The following is a 19,960-nucleotide window of genomic DNA, read 5'->3' as shown; positions in this document are numbered from 1 at the left end:
CTCTCGGGGTAACTCTGGGCCGGACCCTTCTCTCTCAGCCTAGCCTACCTCACAGGGTGGGGGTGGCGAGGATAAACATGACTGCACGCTTATCCTCTGGGCTTCTTGGAGGAAGAGCAGGACGCAAATGTAAAAACAAATCAGGGACGGCCCTGGTTAGGCTCCAGCCCTGCCACCTGTGCCCTAAAAAAAGGCAGAGGGCTGACCCAGAGAGGGCACACCTCTAGGCATAGGCTCTGTGACCTCTCCTTCAGGTCAGAGAATGAGGGCCAAGCCAGAGTCGGGGGCGTGATCCCACCCCCCCTAAAATTCTCTGCTAACTGGTCTTCCGAATCGGATGGGTTACTACACCTCCAGGCACTCGCTGAGACACCTCCCTGCCTCGCTGGCTTTCTCCCGTGACCCTCTTCCCTTCCCCTTCCCCAGGCAAGCTTTCGATGGAGCGTCTGCTGCAGGCAAGGCCCCTCATTTTTGGGTTTTGTACAGGCAGTGCTTTGCAGGAGGCATCAGCCCCAAGGCGGCCGACTCAGAGCAGATGGGGAGAAGGCACTCCACCCTACTGCTGCTGCGGATAGACCCCTTCCTCCCCGCTTGCCTTTGGCCAACAGCCCACCAATTGCAACAGGAAGCCAACCAAGGGCAAGAGAGCTTAATAGCACTTAAAATACTGGCAGCTGCTTTGAAACTAATCCTGCTGCCTCCCCAGAGCGATGGCTATTACTGAAGTGGGACAGGAGCTATATTAAACAATTCATCCAGCAGCTGCGGGAACACTCCTTGAAGGCTGCTGATGGCGGCCCCATAAAACGAGCTCCGTCGGTTAGATTGGGCTTTACAATATAAGTAATGGGCTCATTTTATCCACGGAGCATTATCCCCGATACATTGCTGAGTTAATACCTGGGGAGGCGCTTTGTATACCGCACGCTAAAGGCGGTTTTTAATCTTTCAGCGAAGAAGGCCCCGTCACAGCCCTTTATCATCATCATCAGACCTTAGGATACAACTCTGATGTATGAGAACTTGGCTGGTCCACTCTGCCTCTTAACTACAAATCCAATTTATTAAAATTCCTGTTTCCAAAGAAACATTCATCACCTGGGATAACACGCTGCATTCTCTCAACTGCGGGATCGGGCTGGGGGTGTGTGTGTGTTTTGTTCCTGTTCAGTTGCCTCTTCGCCCTTGACTTGGAGCAGCCACAGCAGGAGGTGGCTGGTCTGCTCGAGGGGTCGGAGCACCCCTGTCCATAACACCCCAGTGCCAGACTCTGTCTGGGCACAGAAGAGAATGATTTGAGGGCACTGGGGGAGCCCCTGCATTTCCACCTGGCCCCGCTGTGACCCACAGGGCAGCTAGATCATGCACCACCACCCCACCCCCCAAAAGAGGGGAAAGAGACAGAAGCCCAAGGCAGACGCCCCCACCTGGACATTCACAAGTGTCTGCAGAAACAAGGCTTCTTGGACTGGAAGGAAAGAGGGCCAAAGTTCTGAGTCAGTGGCATGGGCAGTGCTCATTTCTGAACATGAGAAGGGTGAGGTTAAGAGGAGATCTGGAAGCCACATTCTGTGGGCCCCGAAGCCTTGAGAACATGAGGAACTGCTTCACCAGGTCAGGATCAAAGGTCCATCTAGTCCTGCTCCCTGTTTCACTGAGTGCTCAACCAGATATCTCCAGGAAGCTCAGCAGCAGGACATGCAACCCCACTGTTTACCCTGCTCCCTCCCCCACCAATCTGGGACAGAGAGATACACCCTCTCTGAACCTGGAGGTTCCATTTAACAAGTGTGGCTGTTGACAGACCACCTCCTCCTCCATGAATACAGAGAGCTGGTCTTGTGGGAGCGAGCACGGAGCGCCCCCTTTGCTGAGCAGGCTCGGCCTCAGTTTGCATCTGGATGGGCAACTCCACATCTCAGCACGGTGCGATATCCCCCTGAGGGCCGGGCTGCACAACTCTGGTCCTCCCTCCAGCTGTGGCTGGACAACCACTCCCATCATTCCCAGCCACAAGGGCCAGCAGTCAGGGATGCTGGGAGTGGCTGTCCAGAAACAGCTGGAGGGACCAAGCTGTGCGGCCCCACCTTAGGGGCCGGGGCCGTAGCTCAGTGGCAGAGCATCTGCTTGGCCTGCTGACGGTCCCCGGCTCCATCGCTGGCGGCAGCAGCATCTCCAGCCAGGGCTGGGAGAGACCCCTGCCTGGGACCTAGGAGAGATGCTCCCAATCCGAGTAGGCAATGCTGAGCGAGGATCTGACGTGGCATAAAACAGCTTCTTGTGCTCCTACCCCTCTTTTGCAGCTGCCAAAGCCAGTGGAGGACATCACCACACCTTGCGGCAGACCACTCCACGCGGGAATTGTGCCTTGTGCCATTCAGGTCATTTTTGGTGCCTGTCCTGAAGGCCCTGCCAGTCCTCAGCCAGGGCTAGCGGAATGCAAGGGCTGCGAGTGCGGGCCGGGGTGGCCCCTTATTCAAATCTCACCTCAGCCACAGACTTGCTAGAACAGGCAAGCCGCTCTCTCTCAGTCCGAACCCCAACACCTGCTGCAGTATGGCGAGGAGAAGGCTGGCTGGCCTACTGAGAACATGGCTATGAAGCTGCTGGGGCACCTGGAAGTATTCCTAGATGGGGCAGTGCAGTATTCCATGGTGGGGTGTCCAAGCACGGGAATTACGGTACCCATGCACCAAGCGAGCTTAAAACAGCAACCCTCCAAAACTCTATCCAAATGGAACGGAGTGACCAAAAAACAAAGACCAACCACGCTGTCAAACTAATGGCCTTCTTTCTTTTCTTGCACTCGCATTTGTCCTGCCTTAAGCACCAAGGTGGTGCCACAGAGGAGAAATCTAGACCTCACCTTCCAACGCAGAAGCTATTTCTCAACTCACGCTGCACCAGACTGCTGCCTTGATAGGCCAAGCAGGTCATTAGCCCTGAAGAGGGGAGGGGAGGGGCAAGCCGGTCCCAGTCCCAGGGACAAACACCTTGACTACTAGTAGTAGTAGTATTATATTTATTTAATTAATTTATATACCGTCTGACTCCAAAGGCGGTTCTCACACACACACACACACACACACACACACACACACACACACACACACTACAATAAAAACAATACACAACTGTTAAAACAGCAATTTACAAAATTTAAAGCATTCCAAGATTACAAAAAGCCTGGCTTAAAAAATGTGTCTTAAAGGCTCTTTTGAAGGCTGATAAAGATGTCAAGCCACAAATTTCTATAGTGAGAGCATTCCACAGCCCAGGAACGACTATAGAGAAGGACTATAGAGAAGGCCCACTCCCGAGTCACCGCCAGACAGGCTGGCAGTCTACGGAGATGGACCTCTCTCTCTCTCTCTTGGAGCTGAATGTGCGGCAGTAAGGATGATGCAGAAGGCGGCACTCTCCCGGGGAACACTCTCTTTGTTCTACTAAAGCACCACTAGGATTGGGGGGGCATTCAGACTGCCAGCTGCTTGTGGCATATCAGAACCTGGACAATGCAAACTGAAGTGGGCTGGCGGTTTCCACGGGACTCCGTGACTCCCCCCTCCTTCCCAGCACCATGCGCCTTACCTCCCATCCTTCCATTTCGAGGCCTCTCTTCCCGTATATGTCATAGATGGCTCTTGTCTGTGGGTCACTGAGCACTGAAAAGCAAACCAAAAGACGTTCAGAGCCTGTGGATTTCTCAGCAAAACTCAAGGAGAAGAGCTCACACATGCCTACATGCACACGCACGCCAGCATCTTAAAATTGAGCTTTTAGGAAGGCAAAATCCAACCATCAAGGGCACACCAAGGTGGAGACCAATTCTGACTGCCTGACAAGCATCCCTATAGGACACCCTTGTTTGCAAACGCTTCTGTCGCATTCTCAGATTTACAATTCTAAGCTTACGCCTAAAACACCCTGAGTGCACCCCTATGAACGGCAACGTGTGAAAGTGATGTCAACGAGTGTCCTGCTCACAGACCTTACCTAGAACCTGTTTTTCAAAGCGCAGTTTTTGGAGTGTGAAGGTTGAGGAGTTCCTCTTCCCCCAACATCATCACCCATTTCAAGGTCTCTGTGGGGTTTCCCCCTCCCTCCTAAAGCTCGTTACCATGTATCCCAAGGCCTAATTAAGAACACTGTAAACGATTCCACCCACGTTCCAACCTAATGGGAGGAAAGAAATGCTGACCATTCAGAAAACACCAAAGCCAAATTTCTTTAGCTAATCTCTAGGATTTAATAAGAAATCATTTATTCACCCTTTCACTTTCGCTTCCCTCTAGGCCAAACCACTGGGCGACAGACTCTGCTGTTGCTGCATTTTTGCTACAGAAAAAACATATATATCTGGCCAGTTCCTAATTCACTTGAGTTTCAGCTGCTTCTCCCCAAATCTCCAAAACCACAGCAAACAAACTATCAATAATTCAGATGCATGCAAGATTCATTCCACCAAACCCAGATAACGCAACATAGTCAGAAGGGCAAGCATTTGAATCAAAGCCTCGTGGAAACACTCAGCCCATCTGCTGGCAACGGCAGAGCTAAGAATCTGGCGAGATCACATTATCTCAGCTATGCAGATTCATCACCCAGCACACGCTGGAGCTTCCCAACGGCCATTAACACCTAATTTTTCAGCAAAACACACACACACACCCCTGCAGCCGAGATAGGAGATAAGCTTTTATAGGAGATTGGGAGAAGTCTTTATTTCAGAGAGGAACATCTTCCCTGATACTTAGTTAAGCCTAATTATAGGCGAATTGCATGCCAAGCTTTGCAAACAGCATCTTCCATGAATTATAACCAGCACTTTCTCTGATGGAAGAAATTCTCATCTCGACTGTAATCCTTCACGGAAAGGAAAACCAGCCTGATGAGAAACACTTACAGTTATGGCTGCTTCAGATGCCTATTTCAGTGCTGACACAGTTGAATTTCTTTTTTTAATTTTCCTTTACAGACCATGAACTTCTGCCTACTTGATGCTGAGCAAAAAGCAGCACCCCCGTTCCCTGAACACACATCATCTCCGCAGCTCACACCAGAAGAAGCTCACTGGAGAGCCTGGCATTCACAAGGCAGCTCGGGGGGGCGGGGGGAGGATCCTGCCTCTGGGCTCACACCACACAGTACAGTTGGAATTGTGGGGCCGATTGGTCCTTGCCCAAACTCCACAGCAGATACTCCAAGGCAAGACTGGAAACCTTTTGACACCTGGGTTTTGTTGCAGGTCCAACAGAAACTAGGCAGGAGAGCTGGTCCTGTGATAGCAAGCATGAATTACTCCCTTTGCTAAGAAGGGTCTGCTCTGGGTTGCATTTGAATGGGAGACTACATTGTGAGCACTGTAAGATATTCTCCTTAAGGGATGGAGCCACTCTGGGAAGAGAACCTGCATGCAGATGGTCCCAGGTTCCCTCCCTGGCGGCAGCATCTCCAAGAGAGGGCTGAGAGAGATTCCTGCCTGTAACCTTGGAGAAGCCGCTGCCAGTCTGTGCAGACGATACTGAGCTAGGTAGACCAATGGTCTGACTTGGTAGAAGGCAGCTTCCTACGTTCCTAGAAATAACAGCAGTGTTTCACTAGCTAGGTGCTCTGGGGTTACGTACTCACCCACAGGTTGGAGGTCTTCCCTGAGTATATTCTGCTGATTGTCTTAAAGCAAACTCTAGAGGAGTAGCCACGTTAGCCTCTTATGGAAGGCAGGCAGGCAAGCAGACACATGCATGCACATGTATGCGCGCGCATGCACAGCATCTCAGAGTCTTGCCTCCAATTCCCAGCTGCAGGGGAGCAACAGCAGGAGAGAGAGAGCACACTGCCTTGCCTGTAGGCTTCTCAGAGGCATCTGGTAGGCCACTGTGTGAAACAGGATGCGGGACTAGATGGGCCTCCTTGGGCCTGATCCAGCAGGGCTGTTTCCTGTGAGGCTATCATGAGTGTTAGCCAGAGAGGCAAGTTTGCTCCCCTGTCTCTGGCTGCTATTAGCAGAGAGGATGACCTTGCTGGCTTGAAAGACACTCCGTCTCAGATTCCTCTACATTATATCCAAAATATGAAACACCCCCCCCCACCCACTCAGAATTTTGTTTGGCAAATACTGGTCATCCTGGGATTGATTCTCCCGAAGGAAGCGTGCAAAACCAACCACTGCTTTTAAGGAGCACAAAAAGCAGCACCGCCCCCTGGGCTCCAAGAACACGCCGACTGGAAAATCCAATCTCGGTGGCGGCTGCTGCAGGCCAGGCCAGGCCAGCCACTCGCCTGCATCCTCCACTGACCTTCATAAGCTTGGTGAAGGAGGTTGAACAGCTGCTCGGCCTGCCTTTTGAGCTCCGGGTCTCTGTGCTTGTCGGGATGGTACAACATGCACAGCCTGCGGTAGGCGGCTTTCAGCTCTTCCTGCGAGGCCTGCGAGAAGAAAAGGAATCCAATTACAGCACAATCAATGCCGTTAAGCCACTATCATCTTCAAAATCTGCCCAGAAACGGGAACCCATCAGACGCACTCCAGTGCATTTCGCTCCACTCTACAGGGAGGATAATCAACCGGCACCTGCTTGGCCCTTTCTTTGAAACCATTTCACTCCACCATCCGTTATGCACCTCAATGATGATGATAATAAAAAAGCAACAAACAATAAATAATAAAGCATTTGTATAGCAGGTTTCGTGTCCAGATCACTTCACATATGCTGCCTTAGTAGTCCCTATACGAAGCCCTGTGAGGAGAGGGGCCATGATGATAAAGAGTCAGGATACCGCTCCATCGAGACGCCTGGTGCTTCTAAAGCACCAGGTCCTTGTCCCAAAGAGCTTGCCATCTAAAACTTGACCAAGGCAGGCAGGGAACCAGGAGCAGCACAGGGCATTCCGCCCAGTCACATGTGCTCAGGCCGACTGATGAGGGTCCGGAGACTGCAGTGTCAGCCTGGGGGTGGGGGTGGCTGCATAACTATCAGGACCCCCCTCTTTCAGAGGAGGGAGCCTTGGAGGGGCAGATTTGTGCACAGTCACTCGTCTGGTTGCTTGTGGCAAAGCCATTTCAACTCCAAGGGACCAGGCAGAGATGTGTTTTTTCCACACAGATCATGTTAAAAAAACACCACCACAAGACCTCAGTGGACAGCAGATTAGGTGGGCAGAAGGCCCAGCAAATACCAAGTCCACAGGCTTCTTTGCATGGCTGGCTCAGCGAGGCGAGGTCTGGACTGAGGGCCTCCTAGCTCACCCTCCGCCTCACCGGCAACCTGGCTTTGCTGGGCACAGCACGACAGAACAGGTGTTTTCACCAGCAACGTTTGTGGGGCTCGTCAGCCGGAAGTTGCCCTGAAATGGGCCAGCAGGACATGGCACGACCTGTCTTGGCAACTGTTGCGTGGATTCTTTCGGCATTCTGCTGGGGATCTTGCATGCACAGGCTGCAATCCAAAGACGTCTGGGCACCCAACGGGGCTTTGGGCTTGCATTTCTCTAGCTCAGGCCTGCTCAACATAGGTTTGAGCTGTTTTTGGACGACAGCTCCCATAATGCCCAGCCACAATGGTCAATAGCCAGGGGTTATGGGAGTTGTAGGCCAACGTCTGCAGAAGGGCTGAAGTTGAGCAGCCTTGCTCTAGCTGCCATGCCCCCACTCTGTGAAGTGCTTCTGAGACGCAGACAGGACCTGCTGTTGAATGGAAGAAGCCCAGCGTGGCTAGTGGCTCACTGGGCCCAGCCAGGATGCTGACATCAAGTCCGTGCGACTTCCAAAATTAGAAAGGATGTGGCGATAGGAAGGGGAAGAGGAAATGCAGACACCCACACACACACACACACACACTTGGGACGCAGAAGGAGAGGCAGGCATTAAGCCAGGAGCTTCAGAGAAGAGGCAAGACAGGGAGATGGCACCATGTGCAGCCGGGCGTTGCTCAGCAGCAGAGAGTAGGCTTTGCCTGTGCACTCTCCCTGGCATATCCAGTTTAATGGCTCTCAGGTTGCAGGGCTGGAAGAGACCCCAGGTAGAGCAGCTGCAGCCAGTGTGGTTGGCCTGGGTAGCGCTCTCAGCCGGGCGCTAAGAGCAGGCACTAAGCAGACCCACCACCTAAACATTCTGGGAGGGAGTTGCAAGCCTGAGGGGCAGCCAAGGGGGATGAGGTGGGGGGACAAAGCCACTGAATATTGATGTGAGCCATGATGTTGGTGGTCCTTGCCTGTTGGCTACAGCCACGTCAGGGGCCCAGCCAGGTCTCTGGAGATCCCCACTGATCTCCCAAGCAGAGGACTAGGGCAAAACGGTGCCAGCGAGATAGAGACCGACTTTCAAAGACAGGCAGGTTTTCAAAAACACATCCCAAGAACGCAGGGGCCTTAATCCCCTCTCCTCAATGCAGAGGTGTGCCCAGCGGTTTACTTCAGAAACAAAAGGCCAGGGGGCTTTGTACAGAAGGCTAATCTGCTCTCTCAAGCACACACACACCCCTTAACATCACAAAACTGCAAGGCTGCTTGTAATAGGCAGCCGAGTGGGACCTGAGCCATCTTGGCAGCGAGCTGGAGCCGGGAAGTGTCTTTCGTTTCTTCTTCACGCTTCCGAGTCCGGCAGGGGCATCTCGGGCAGACCTGCCTAGTGCCTGCCTACACACACACACACACACACACTCCCCACAGGGCAGCTGAGCCACTCTTTCCTACCACCTGCTATCTCTTTCCACTCTCTTGGTTATTAGAATTAAAGTAGATGAGAAGGGAGTGGAAATTCGAGCTCGGCAATGACCTTCCTTAATCAAATTAATGATAAATGGCTTAATGTGCTATTGATTAAGTAATAGAAATGAGCAGTTCCATTTTTCACAAATATCATGTTCAATAAAACGTTAGATTGGGCCTTTCATCATAAGTGAATCACTAAGGTCATTGGTTCAATATTTCATGAGTGATAACCTCTCTCCAGCCACTGCTGAAAATACTGACAACATTTCAAATTGTAATGAGATACATAAGTCACTAATAATGATATTTTAAGTTAGATTCTTATTACTCAGACTCAGGGCAAAATTAAGAGGCCCGCCATCATGCTATTCGGGGGATTAAGCACATGCACTTCACATCTCAATCATCCAGTTACATCTCCGCGCGATGTAAATCTATTACAGATTAAATGGCCATATACGAGCAAATTGCCAGAGACTGCTCTTTGTCGTCTTCCTCCTCCTCCTCCTCCGCAGGCCCATAAAGTTTAGGGACCTATTATTTTCAGGTTAGACAGTGTGCAATAGAATCAGGTTTGCCCTTTGTAGGGGGAAAGTACTGCAGAATTTTCTCACATTTGGGGCCTTGAAGCCAATTCAGTTATGCAGAATTCACTCTGAAGGCCTCTCCTGTGCATCGTGTTAAAGATTCTCCAATGCTGGGCGAGGACAGGTGCAGGGAGGAGCTCGACAAACGGACCCCACAGGTTGTCCTTCATGGTCTAGACATCTGGCTTGGTTTGGTGGGAGTCTATAAACCGGCGACAGGGCATGCGAAAGCCAAGGCTTGGGTCCCACAGTATTCTGGCACATCTAGGCAGTCCTGTAGGGGAAAGGGGTGGAACTATGCAGAGATTTGGTGGGACAGCACGGTCCCCTCCATCAGCTTGGCTGAGAACCTTTGGCTCTTCCTCTTCCAGAACTGTTGCCATCAGCAGCTATTCCACTGCCTGCATCAGAGGGAGAGGCAAGAAAGCCAGGCCGCTGCGGCCTCCTCCTCACCAGCCTGGCCAGGACCGACTGTTGTTTGGCTTCTCCCTCCCAGAACCTCTTGTGAGTGCTGTCAAGACCTGAATTTAATCTTATTTACCTTTTCCATTTGACAGATGCACACTGCAACAAAAGCAAAGGAGGCTACCTTTTCATTTGCCAATTTCGCAAGAGAAATTCAAGACAAGAATGTGGTCCTCTTGCATGATGAGCAAAAAATCAGCCTCTCTGTTGATTTGACCCGTATGAGAAAGATCTGATTCCAAAAATCTGTGCCTCCCCCTCCTTATAAATAATAAGGCTTCAGCAAAGGGTGAGATAAATCCTCACCCACCTCCTTCCCACAAACACAAGAGTCTCAAGGGGAATGGAGTTCTGCCTGACACCCAACACAGCAAAGGGCCTCTGCCAAAACCTTGGAGAGGGAGTTCTCCAAAACGAGAATTTTGTAGCTCCACTAAACAGCTCCCAACCACACGGCAGAATCTGATTGTACAATACCAAGGGGCTCCATTGACCTCTGAGAACAAGGGTGGTGGATGACTCAGAAACATCTTTTACCCTATCTTAAAGAGGCCACGTTTGCTGTTGCTAATTGCCCATCTGTGAGAGGTACTTGAGAAAAGCCACCAGAACAAACTGTTCAGTCTTTTGAAGCCATGTTACATCTTTTTAAAAAAACACACACAAAACCCCCGTCTCCTGATGACAATCTCGCTTCTTCCATTGATTTAATGTTAAGTCAGTAGTTGGAAATGCGGAAAACACACTCCCATCATCAAAGGCTGCGTGTTCCCATTCCACTTCAAGGAGCAGGGTACATTAGCAGACGGGAAGCTTGAAAATATAACCAACCAATCAGCAAATTGCTCCCATTTCATTCAATGGGACAAAGCGAAAAGGTTGCAACTTGAGACCCAGTTGAGATAAGATGGCATGACAAGTGAGGGGGACACATTTAGCTCCCCCACCCAACAGCATTTGGAGGGGCCCCCCTTTCACTCACTTCTGCTCACTCATCCAGGGACACCATTGCAAGGAGGGGGGCAGAAGTCTGCTCGCCACCCTGGGTAGCCCAGTCCCCCCATGAGCACCCCATGGAGAGGGATGCAACGTGTGCAGGTGTGCATGCACAGTGTCTCTCGAGTGTCCCAAGAATCTGACTCTGCGTGCCATAATGTTGGGCTTTTTCTAGCCTATGTTTTTGCTCAGTTCTGGAGGAAAGCTTCTTAGGGAGCTGGCCCTGTCCTCCAGCACCACCTCCAAACTGGGGGATGCCAAAATAAACAAAGAACACCTTCGCTGAGGGCAGAGGTGATGTCAATTAGTGGTTCAACACTTTCCTCACCAGCCCTCTGATCCTAAATGCTTCCCAGAACCTTTCATGTTTTGTATTAGGATAGCCAACAGCACACACCACCTTAATTTCAGGCTTGTTATTAGCCACTTGCCTGGTTGCCCAGAGCAAGGAAGAACTGAGATCAAGCAAAACTTTACAAATGGGAAGGCTACTAAATCGTGGCCCGATGGCTCTTCAGCATTATGTGCAAGGTCACAGTATTATGCAATGTCTTCTGACGGGGCCATAACACCACCCCAGAATTAAGAACACAAAAATCACTTGGGTTTGTTTTAATTTTTAACTACTGTACTACTTTTTTAAAAAGTATTTCAGGGACGGGAGGAGCAATTATCATCTGCAATTCCTTCCTCCCGAGTCAGCATTCTGCACTGGAACCACAGAGAAGAGGTACCTTGCTTCAGCCTTGATTTATGAGCTATCCAATTAAATGATCTGTCATAATGCTCTTCCATTTTGAAAGGACTCTGACAAGTCCCATTTCTCAGTTCACATATATTTCATGTTTTCATCACGGTAAATCTTCTGGGAATCATGGAAACCAGCCCTCCCTGTTTCCCTGCCAACAACACCGTCTTTTCCATTTCATAAACACAATTCTGTGTTTCTTGTGTTCTGAACGGAACCAAAATTAATAACTGTAAAGAACATCACCTTGATAAAACCTTTTGCCTGTACGTCCTCACTGATAGCTGTAGCGCTCTGGGAATAGACATCTTTCCTAATAAAACCGCAGCAGAGTAAGCCAAGGAAAACGTGCTTCCCTTGGTTAACACCATGCTTCACGCTTCTATCAACTAAGCTGCATCGGAAGCTGGCCAAATTTCAAATATCAGTGGCTAGTATAGTAATGTGTATATGCGTCATAACCACCACCCAGGGTCCAGGTGAGCCAGTGAACTGACCATTTACTTTGTTGTTTTAAAGCGTAACTACAAGCTGCCCTGGCATTGCAGGATAAAAACCAAAGTGAAAAACTCCTCAGGGACTCATTCACATGAACAGAAACCTTAACTAACTAGAAGTTATAATTCATTACTTTCCCCAAAACTTAATTTTACAGTTTCACAAATGTTAACTAGCTTTCTTTGTAATTAGCACAGACAGCAAACCCTGATGAAGATTAACGTCTCTTTTCTGTTGGTTGTTCGAACAAAACCAGTGTTTTAAAAATACTAAACCCTGTGTCAAATCATGGTTAGAGAAATCGGACGCAACAGAATTGTTGCCATGGCACCTAGACATTTAACCATGGTGCCTAGACTAGGATACTCACAGAGTTATATTTAATAAAATATTATGTGACCCAGGCACAACCTGTTTTTTGGTCTAAAGAAGTTGCTTGTACAGGGGATAAACGATAAAGAGAAGCCCATTTACTCTCTCTCCACAATGTCCATCACTAAGTCTGGCAATTTTGTCAAGTGTCTGTTGTCCAGTTCCTAAATTGTGGGCTGGCTCCTAGTTCCAGAAAAAAAACTTGAGGCTTGATTTGATCATTCCACTGACCAATCCCTAGATGTGCATTGAGATGCCACTCCAGCTGCAACCCTATTCATGCTTATTTATGAGTAAATGCAACTGAATTTAGTGGAACTTGCTTCCAAGTAAATATGCACAGGACTGGGCTATCTGTCATGGATTCACCAGGTACCTCTTGGCAGGTCTCTTGCTCTCAGTTTCCCAAACTATAAAGTAAAATAACAACCAACTCACTGGCTGTTGTGACAGACAATGAGCAAATAAAGCATTTTGCACATTATGAATTGCTACAGAATTCTGATCAGCAGCAACCTTGCTTGGATATCAGTATAACCAAGTTAGCAAAAATGCATTGCCCACAAAAATGTGTTCGGTGGAAGTAGTAGTTGTTTTTTAGCAACTGGCATCAGAAGCATCAACGTGCAGTCAAGAAAAGAAGCTCTCACACACCATGGTCTAAACACAACACTGAGACAAAGCCATCAGTTCAGAGGTTCTCAAACTTGGGTCCCCCCATTTTACTGGACTACCGCTCCCATGATGCCCAGCCACAACGGCCAAAGGCTAGGGATAAGGGGAGCGATAATCCAGCAACACCTGGGGGGACCCAAGTTAGAGAACCCCTGCATTAACTCAGAGTTGGCAACCACGTCAAGGTGTTCTGTATTTGAAAAAAAGAAGCTTCTGGTGCGTCCTTATCACGAATGGGATGAAGCCAGATCTACCTACCTACCAAGCCTCTTTCACAACCAATCTGTCTATCTTTTGGGGGGTGGGTGGGTCTTCCCCCTCCCCCTTGCTATGACCGACTGGTATGGCTTCTGGTATTAACAGACTTGTTTCCACATCCCCCCACAAGCCATTCTTGCCTGCCACAGGCAGACACGTGGCCATTTACCAGCCTAGAACACGGCAGGAAAGAGACCACCACCACATCTCATTTCCCGATTTTGCTCCCCAGCCATGAAGGTGGCAGTTCCACCACACCAGTCCCTTTGAGCTGCTCGCATCACCAGAGCCTCACCTTAGCAGCTGCTCAGGCAGAGATCAGTGCCATGAGCTTGTAAAAACATCACTTGCGTGAGGCGCGCCATATAACAACCACAGTCCCTTCAGACTTCACACACTTAAAAGTGGAATGGACTACAAAAAAAGGCCTGCGCTGGAAATCTGTCGTGAGCAGCACAGCTACTTGGCACAGAACTAACGGGCTGAAAATCATTCCTCTGAACAGCGCAAAGCAGAAACAAGACATGAAGACCCCTACTCCTTCCTACACCAAGATGAAAACAACAACGAACCCTTATTTGTACCCCTTCTCCCCCCACCCACCCCACAACCATTTAGCATTCTTGTCACTCCCTTTTCAGACATCTTTGCAGGGCTGCAGTATAGAAACTCACTGGGAGAGCTAAGATGCTTATTGTTTGAATTTGATTCTTATTGTATGCTCTCAGCGCCCATACAGAACAGAGGCCCTTTCTATCCAGATTGTTCAGGCAAATAATCTATTGTGTAATGTTAACGATGAAAGAGAATCACAGAATTTCAAAATGGGAAGGGACCTTAGAGGTCATCTAGTCCACCCCCTGCTCAGAGGAGCAGTCTCCCCGACACGTGGACATCCAGCCTCTACAGCAGGGAGAGAAAGCGGCATCATTTGACTCAATTCCCCCTTCCCCCACCCCCGGGTAGACCAGATTTTAACTGCAGAATTCTAGGAAGCCAAGTTGACGATCGACTTAGACCCCACACACCCACTCAGATTGCTGCAACCATCAATATTTCTCCCACTTCCCAACATGCAATCTTTTGGTAGCCCTTGTAAAAGAGAACAGATGCTCCTATACGCACATACTTGAAATGCCAGGGCAAAAATATTAAAGGATTGGAAACGGATGCGAATCGTACAGTATTCACATGAATCCAAGACTAGGTTTCCCCCAGTTTTTTTGATGATAGAAATCGGGTCGTCTCAAATCCAGAGTCCCATCCCTTCCGAGTAAATGCAGGTACAACCTGTATTTAGCCTCTACTTTTTAAGGGGGCTGTCTCAAATTCAGAGTCGGCTTCGATTCGGGAAAACCCGGTGAGCAGGGCAGGCAGCAGAGCTGGGTGCACCAACCCACTCGCCAATCAACCTACTCAGAGTTACCATCAGCTGCATTCTTACCATGCTCTTTCTCCAAGGAAACCAGAGCCGCCGCAGCACACGTGCTAGCCTCCTCTCCTCACCCCACCCATTCTACCCTCACCACAGTGAGGTAGGTCATTGTTGGCCCAAGATCACCCAGTGAGCTTTCTGGCGAAGTGGAAATTTGAACGTGGGTCTCCTCCAGGCCTAGTCCCACACACTAGACACTAGAGCTGTGCTTCAGTAGCCGCCAAAGCTGAGAATAATCTGCACCATGCAGAGACAGCTGATCAGAGTGCGCCAGTCTCCACACAGCAATGCCCACTGCTGGCACATGCAGGGCCGCCCTTATGGAAAGCAGGGTCCTCAGTGGCGGCTGGGATGGCATGCAGATTGCGATGGGAAGCAGGGAAAGGACTACCCCACCCAGCACTCCTCCCACTGCATGCCAGTGTTGTACAGGCCTTGCGCTCCATAAGGGAGTCCCCCCCCCCCAAGTGAGCAGTCCTGCGCAGAAGACTACTACAGCACGCGGCTGTCCCCACGCACTTCCGAGGGGGTGGTGCAGATGATTTGGCTTCGGCTGTGCCAAAACAAAGCACTAACTTCTTGCTTGCTTCAGATTTCCCCGGCTTCTACAGCATGTGAAAGAAACTGGTCTATGTCTGGAAATAGACCAGGTCAAGACGAAAAGGTGAAGAGGCAGAGAGGCTGTCTCAATACTGGCAAGTCAGTTTTCATAATTCATTATGAGCATAAAAATGAAGGATCAAAACAAGTAGAGACTTCTGGTAGTGATACAGTACTCCGAAATATAATATACCAAAAATGATCAATGTTATGAGCCAAGCAGATTATACATAATAACTACTCCTAAAGAAACAATGCGGCTTTATGAGTATAATGAATATTTATATACCACTTTTCAACAAAAGTTCCCAAAGGAGTATAAGACATAAATATAAATCAATAAAGTGGTCCTATTGCCCTTTAAACCCGTAAAGGGCACTAGGAAAAAAAGGAATTACATATTTTTCAGTTTTCCCCAAAATTTCTACCTCTCCCCCCAAAAAACCAGGGGCGGGGGGTTCCATGAGTTCAAGATTTCCAGAAATTTTACATCTCTAGCAGTGCTCTCTCTAATTTTTCTCATCTGTGTGCGGAATGAGTTTTGTTATGAGTGGCAGTATCAAAGCAGTGTGCACGCATGTACATTCCGAATGGGGCCTTCCTGATTCAACCTTAGTGGGATCTAAAATTAACTGAGCATACATCAAAGACTTGTGAGTGCATGCACATGTGCACACCTTAGAGGGAACACTGATCTCTAGACACATGTGACTAACTTGTGCTAAAAATACTACTGCTAACTGAGCAAAGAGGCACCTTTTCAAAGCGGTGATTCTCTTCATTGAGCAGGGGGAGAGCAACTGGCCCTCTCCGTCCCCAGCACAGCATCCCTCCAGTGGTTGGTGCTGGTGTCTATCTTACGTTTCTTTTCAGATTGTGAGTCTTTTGGGGACAGGGAGCCATTTTATTTATTTACTTATATTTCTCTATGTAAACTGCTTTGGGAACGTTTGTTGAAAAGCGGAACAGAACTATTCATAGTAGTAGTACGGTCTTTAAAAAGGACATCAGAAGCCACCAGGAGAAGCCCTGCAGCAGCACAGGCCTGGCTCGCGGCTGAGCATCAAAGGTGACCGGCTTTTGATGGGCCAGGCGTATATGAAAGAAGAGAGAAGACCACTTTTGTCACTGAGGGTAGAGATCATAGCCCTATTCAGACATCATGTTGTATGCAGACATCTGTACCCTTGGACATGTTTTTGTGTGAGCGACTATACCTGCATTCATTTTTAAAGTGAACCTGGATACAGGCCCCTCAAATGCATGGTGTGGACAGGAAGTGTACTGCTGTAACTGCATTCAGCATAATCTGTGAATAACTGCAACTGTGTAGAAATCCATGCTTGTGCACACTCATACAAATACTGAACATAACGCGTGCATAGACCTTGTATTAAATCAACTGTAAGCTCAGGAAAAAATAATCAGCAGGATGACCAGCACCTTCACACACAATCAGAAGCACCAGTTATTGTCCGAATGCACAGGATAGAACCATGTTGCTGAAGCTGAAGGTCTGGATCCAGCACATGCCCTGGATACCTGAGGGACAGCCTGCTCCCAATGGTTTCTGCCCCCTTGACAAGGTCATTGGAGAGGGGGGTCTGCTCCACGTGCCAACAATGAGGGAGGCTCAGCTGTCATTCATGCAGGGCAGGGCCTTCTCAGTTGTTGCCCCCCAGAGAGTGAGCATCCGCTCCCCAGTCTCCATCACAGTTTTTAGAAAGCTAGTAAAATCTTGAAAAACCCAGGCTTTTCTATGAGTGGTGGTGTTATATTGGTTATATTGTCTGTGTGTGTTTTAAACTTTTAATTAGATTCGTATTTTTATATTCCATTTTGATATTTTTGTTGTGTCATTGTTACAGTCTTATATTGTTTTAAATTTTCGTAAACCACCTTGAGATTGTCTTAATGACAAACAGTATAAACATTTAACAATAAATAAAGGCGAGACATAAACAGACTGAGCCAATGTGTCTGACACATTTTCTCTCTCAGAGCAGCAACCCCATGCCTTGCCTACATTCCTGTGCTGCTGCACGCTCTAACTTATCTCCCACCCTTTCTCTCAGGGAGATATGCTTCCCCACCTCCCATGTTATCCGCACTGCCCAAGACAGATTAGCCCAGCAGCTCTCAAACTCGCCTTTCCAGATGTTGTTGGATGAGAGCTGTCACCACCCGCACCCAGCCAGCCTTGTAGCCCAACAACAACTGGGAATCCAAGTCTGGGAGCCCACAGATTCTAGCTGCTGTACTCCTACTCTGACTACTTTTGAAAGACTCTTAAGACACACCTGTTTTCTCAGGCTCTTAATTAAAAATAATTTCTAACTGTTCCATTGTTTAATTCTGTGGAATTGTTCCCATTGTTTTACTCTGTGCACTGTTTTTATTGTTCTATTCTGTGAAAGTATTTGCTTTTGTTTTTATATTGTAACTTGAATTGTGTACACCACCTTTTGTGTATATAAATATGAAGACAGATAAATACACGAAACAAAGGAGAAAGGATGGCTCTAGGACAGCTCTGTACATTTTGGCCAAAGGATGCAGAGGGTTTCAGGTTCCCTTCCTGGCAGCAACTCCAGATAGTTTCAATCCAAGTTCCCAAAGTGGTTTGCATAGAGAAATATAAGTAAATAAATAAAATGGCTCCCTGTCCCCAAAGGGCTCACAATCTAAAAAGAAACATAAGAAAGACACCCGCAACAGCCACTGGAGGGATGCTGTGCTGGGGCTGGATCGGGCCAGTTGCTCTTCTCCTGCTAAATAAAGAGAATCACCACTTTTAAAAGGTGTCTCTTTGCTGAGTTAGCAGAGAGTTAACAGGGAGATCTGAGTTCAAACTACCATTCAGCCAAGAAACTCACTGGGTGACTCTGGCCAGTCACACATGTCTCAGCCTAACCTACCTCACAGGGTTGTTGTGAGGCTAAACATAACCATGTATGGGCTATGGGCTCCTTGGAGAAAAAGAGAGACATAAATGTAACAAACAAAAAAAAAACCACTATTGACTGCTGTGGCTGGGGATGATAGGAGTTGTAGTCCAAAAACAGCTGAGGGAGGAGACAAAGTTGAGCAGCCCTAGTCTAGCCAGACTGGCAGCGGCTTCTCCAAGGCTGGGGATGCTGCTGCCGGCGAGGGGACCTTCTGCATGCCTCCAAGCAGGCAGGCGCTCTGCCGCCACGGAGCCAGGGCTCCAGACCTTACAGGGCTCACACAGGGAGCCTCCCACCCGAATGCAGACCAGGGCGGAACCTGCTCAGCCACGGTCGCTGCCGCCAGGCCAGCTCTCCTCCACGCCCGCTGGAGTGGAGCCTCCACGCCCCGAGGCAGTCTACCTGCGAGTGCCGGCGAGTGCAGAAGGAGGAGGAGGAGAGGCCTGCTGCTTCCCGGGCTCTCCGGGCGGCGCCTGCCCTGCCCCGCCGCGGCCTCCCCAGGGAGGAACGGGGACCACGCCGACGACGACCCCCGATCCCCGACCCCCCGCCGGCCTGTGGGACCCCATCCCGCCCTCCCCGTCCTCACCTCCCGCCGGACGTTGAGCAGCGCGTAGTAGTCCTCGTTGTCCGGCGGCGCCTCATCCCCCGAGGCCGCTGCCATCTTGCCGACCTCTCACCCGGCTCTCGCGCGCAGGCGCGCCTATGCGCCGGAAGAGTGGGTCGCCGCCGCCGCTCTAGGCAGGGACTCAGGAGGAGGCCGCCTCCGCGGGCGCCCCCTGCAGGCGTAGCCTGGAAAGACGCGACTCACCCAGGAGGCGGCCGAGGCTGAAAGGAGCGGAATGGCGTGGGGAGGGGGCGGGGGAGAGAGAACGGTCGCGCATGCGTAGGAGCAAGTTAGGGTTACATGGCGCCTGCGCGAACTCAGCCGGGCTACTAAGGCGTTGGGAGAAGGTGCTGCTGCTCGCGCGCGATTGCGCACGCGCGCCCTGGCTCACGCTAATTCTTATACCAAGGAGGAGGTGCGGCTCCGCCCACGCATGGAGGGGGTGTGACCGCGGTCTGTAGCTCCTCCCCTCGGCTCTTGGCTGTTGAAATGGGAATAAATGTAGAATATATATAATATATATAAATATATAAAGGGAGGCGGGAATGAGATAGAGGAGCAGGCAAGAGTGGGGAGGGGTGGGTGTCTGAAGCCCCCTGGGGGGATCCCCTAATGGGTCCCCTAATTAATTGACGTGGAATTAATGAATTAATTAATCCGAAGCAATTAATTTTAAAGGAATGCACGCGCCGCACAAGAGCTTCGGCAAGGGTGTGTGTAGCTGGGGCATCCTCGGGATTTCTATGTGCATGCACTTTGCTAATGAGTCTAAGTAATTAGTGATACTGGTGCGGGGAGCCCACAGAACATGGGGCAATCAGCAAGGGGGAATCTGTGTGATGGATGCACTTGAACTTGCGGCCTGCTTGCCCCATTCCAGGGGCTCAGGGCAGGTAACAGGTGAGGTGAATCAGGTGCCAGGCGACTGGACAGGGGTAGCCAGCAGAAGCTGGATTCTGCTTGAAACCTGCACACACAGAGCCACAGTTCCCTGGGAGATGATAGTAAACCAGTTTCAGCTGATGGTTTGAGCCTGTCCGGTGTAGTGGCAAGAGTATT

The 19,960-nt window shown here is 49.7% G+C and overlaps 1 protein-coding gene across 2 annotated transcripts in view; it reads right to left on the bottom strand.

The window, feature by feature from the left end:
- DNAJC11 (DnaJ heat shock protein family (Hsp40) member C11) overlaps window positions 1–19,036 on the bottom strand; it is a 63,751-nt gene extending 44,715 nt beyond the window's left edge. For both annotated transcript variants that reach the window (XM_053281384.1, XM_053281383.1), the window contains exons 1-3: window positions 18,884–19,036; window positions 6,300–6,429; window positions 3,592–3,665 (exon numbers count right to left, since the gene is read on the bottom strand). In XM_053281384.1, the coding sequence (XP_053137359.1) occupies window positions 3,592–3,665; window positions 6,300–6,429; window positions 18,884–18,958 (279 nt within the window). In that variant the 5' untranslated portion in view covers window positions 18,959–19,036. The remainder of the gene's footprint in view (window positions 1–3,591; window positions 3,666–6,299; window positions 6,430–18,883) is intronic.
- Window positions 19,037–19,960: the final 924 nt, after the last annotated feature.

This window comes from Hemicordylus capensis, chromosome 16 (assembly GCF_027244095.1).
Source record: "Hemicordylus capensis ecotype Gifberg chromosome 16, rHemCap1.1.pri, whole genome shotgun sequence".
Lineage (NCBI taxonomy): Eukaryota > Metazoa > Chordata > Lepidosauria > Squamata > Cordylidae > Hemicordylus > Hemicordylus capensis.
Note: the sequence above shows the minus strand (reverse complement) of the source record. Positions and strands in the feature narration are given on the sequence as shown.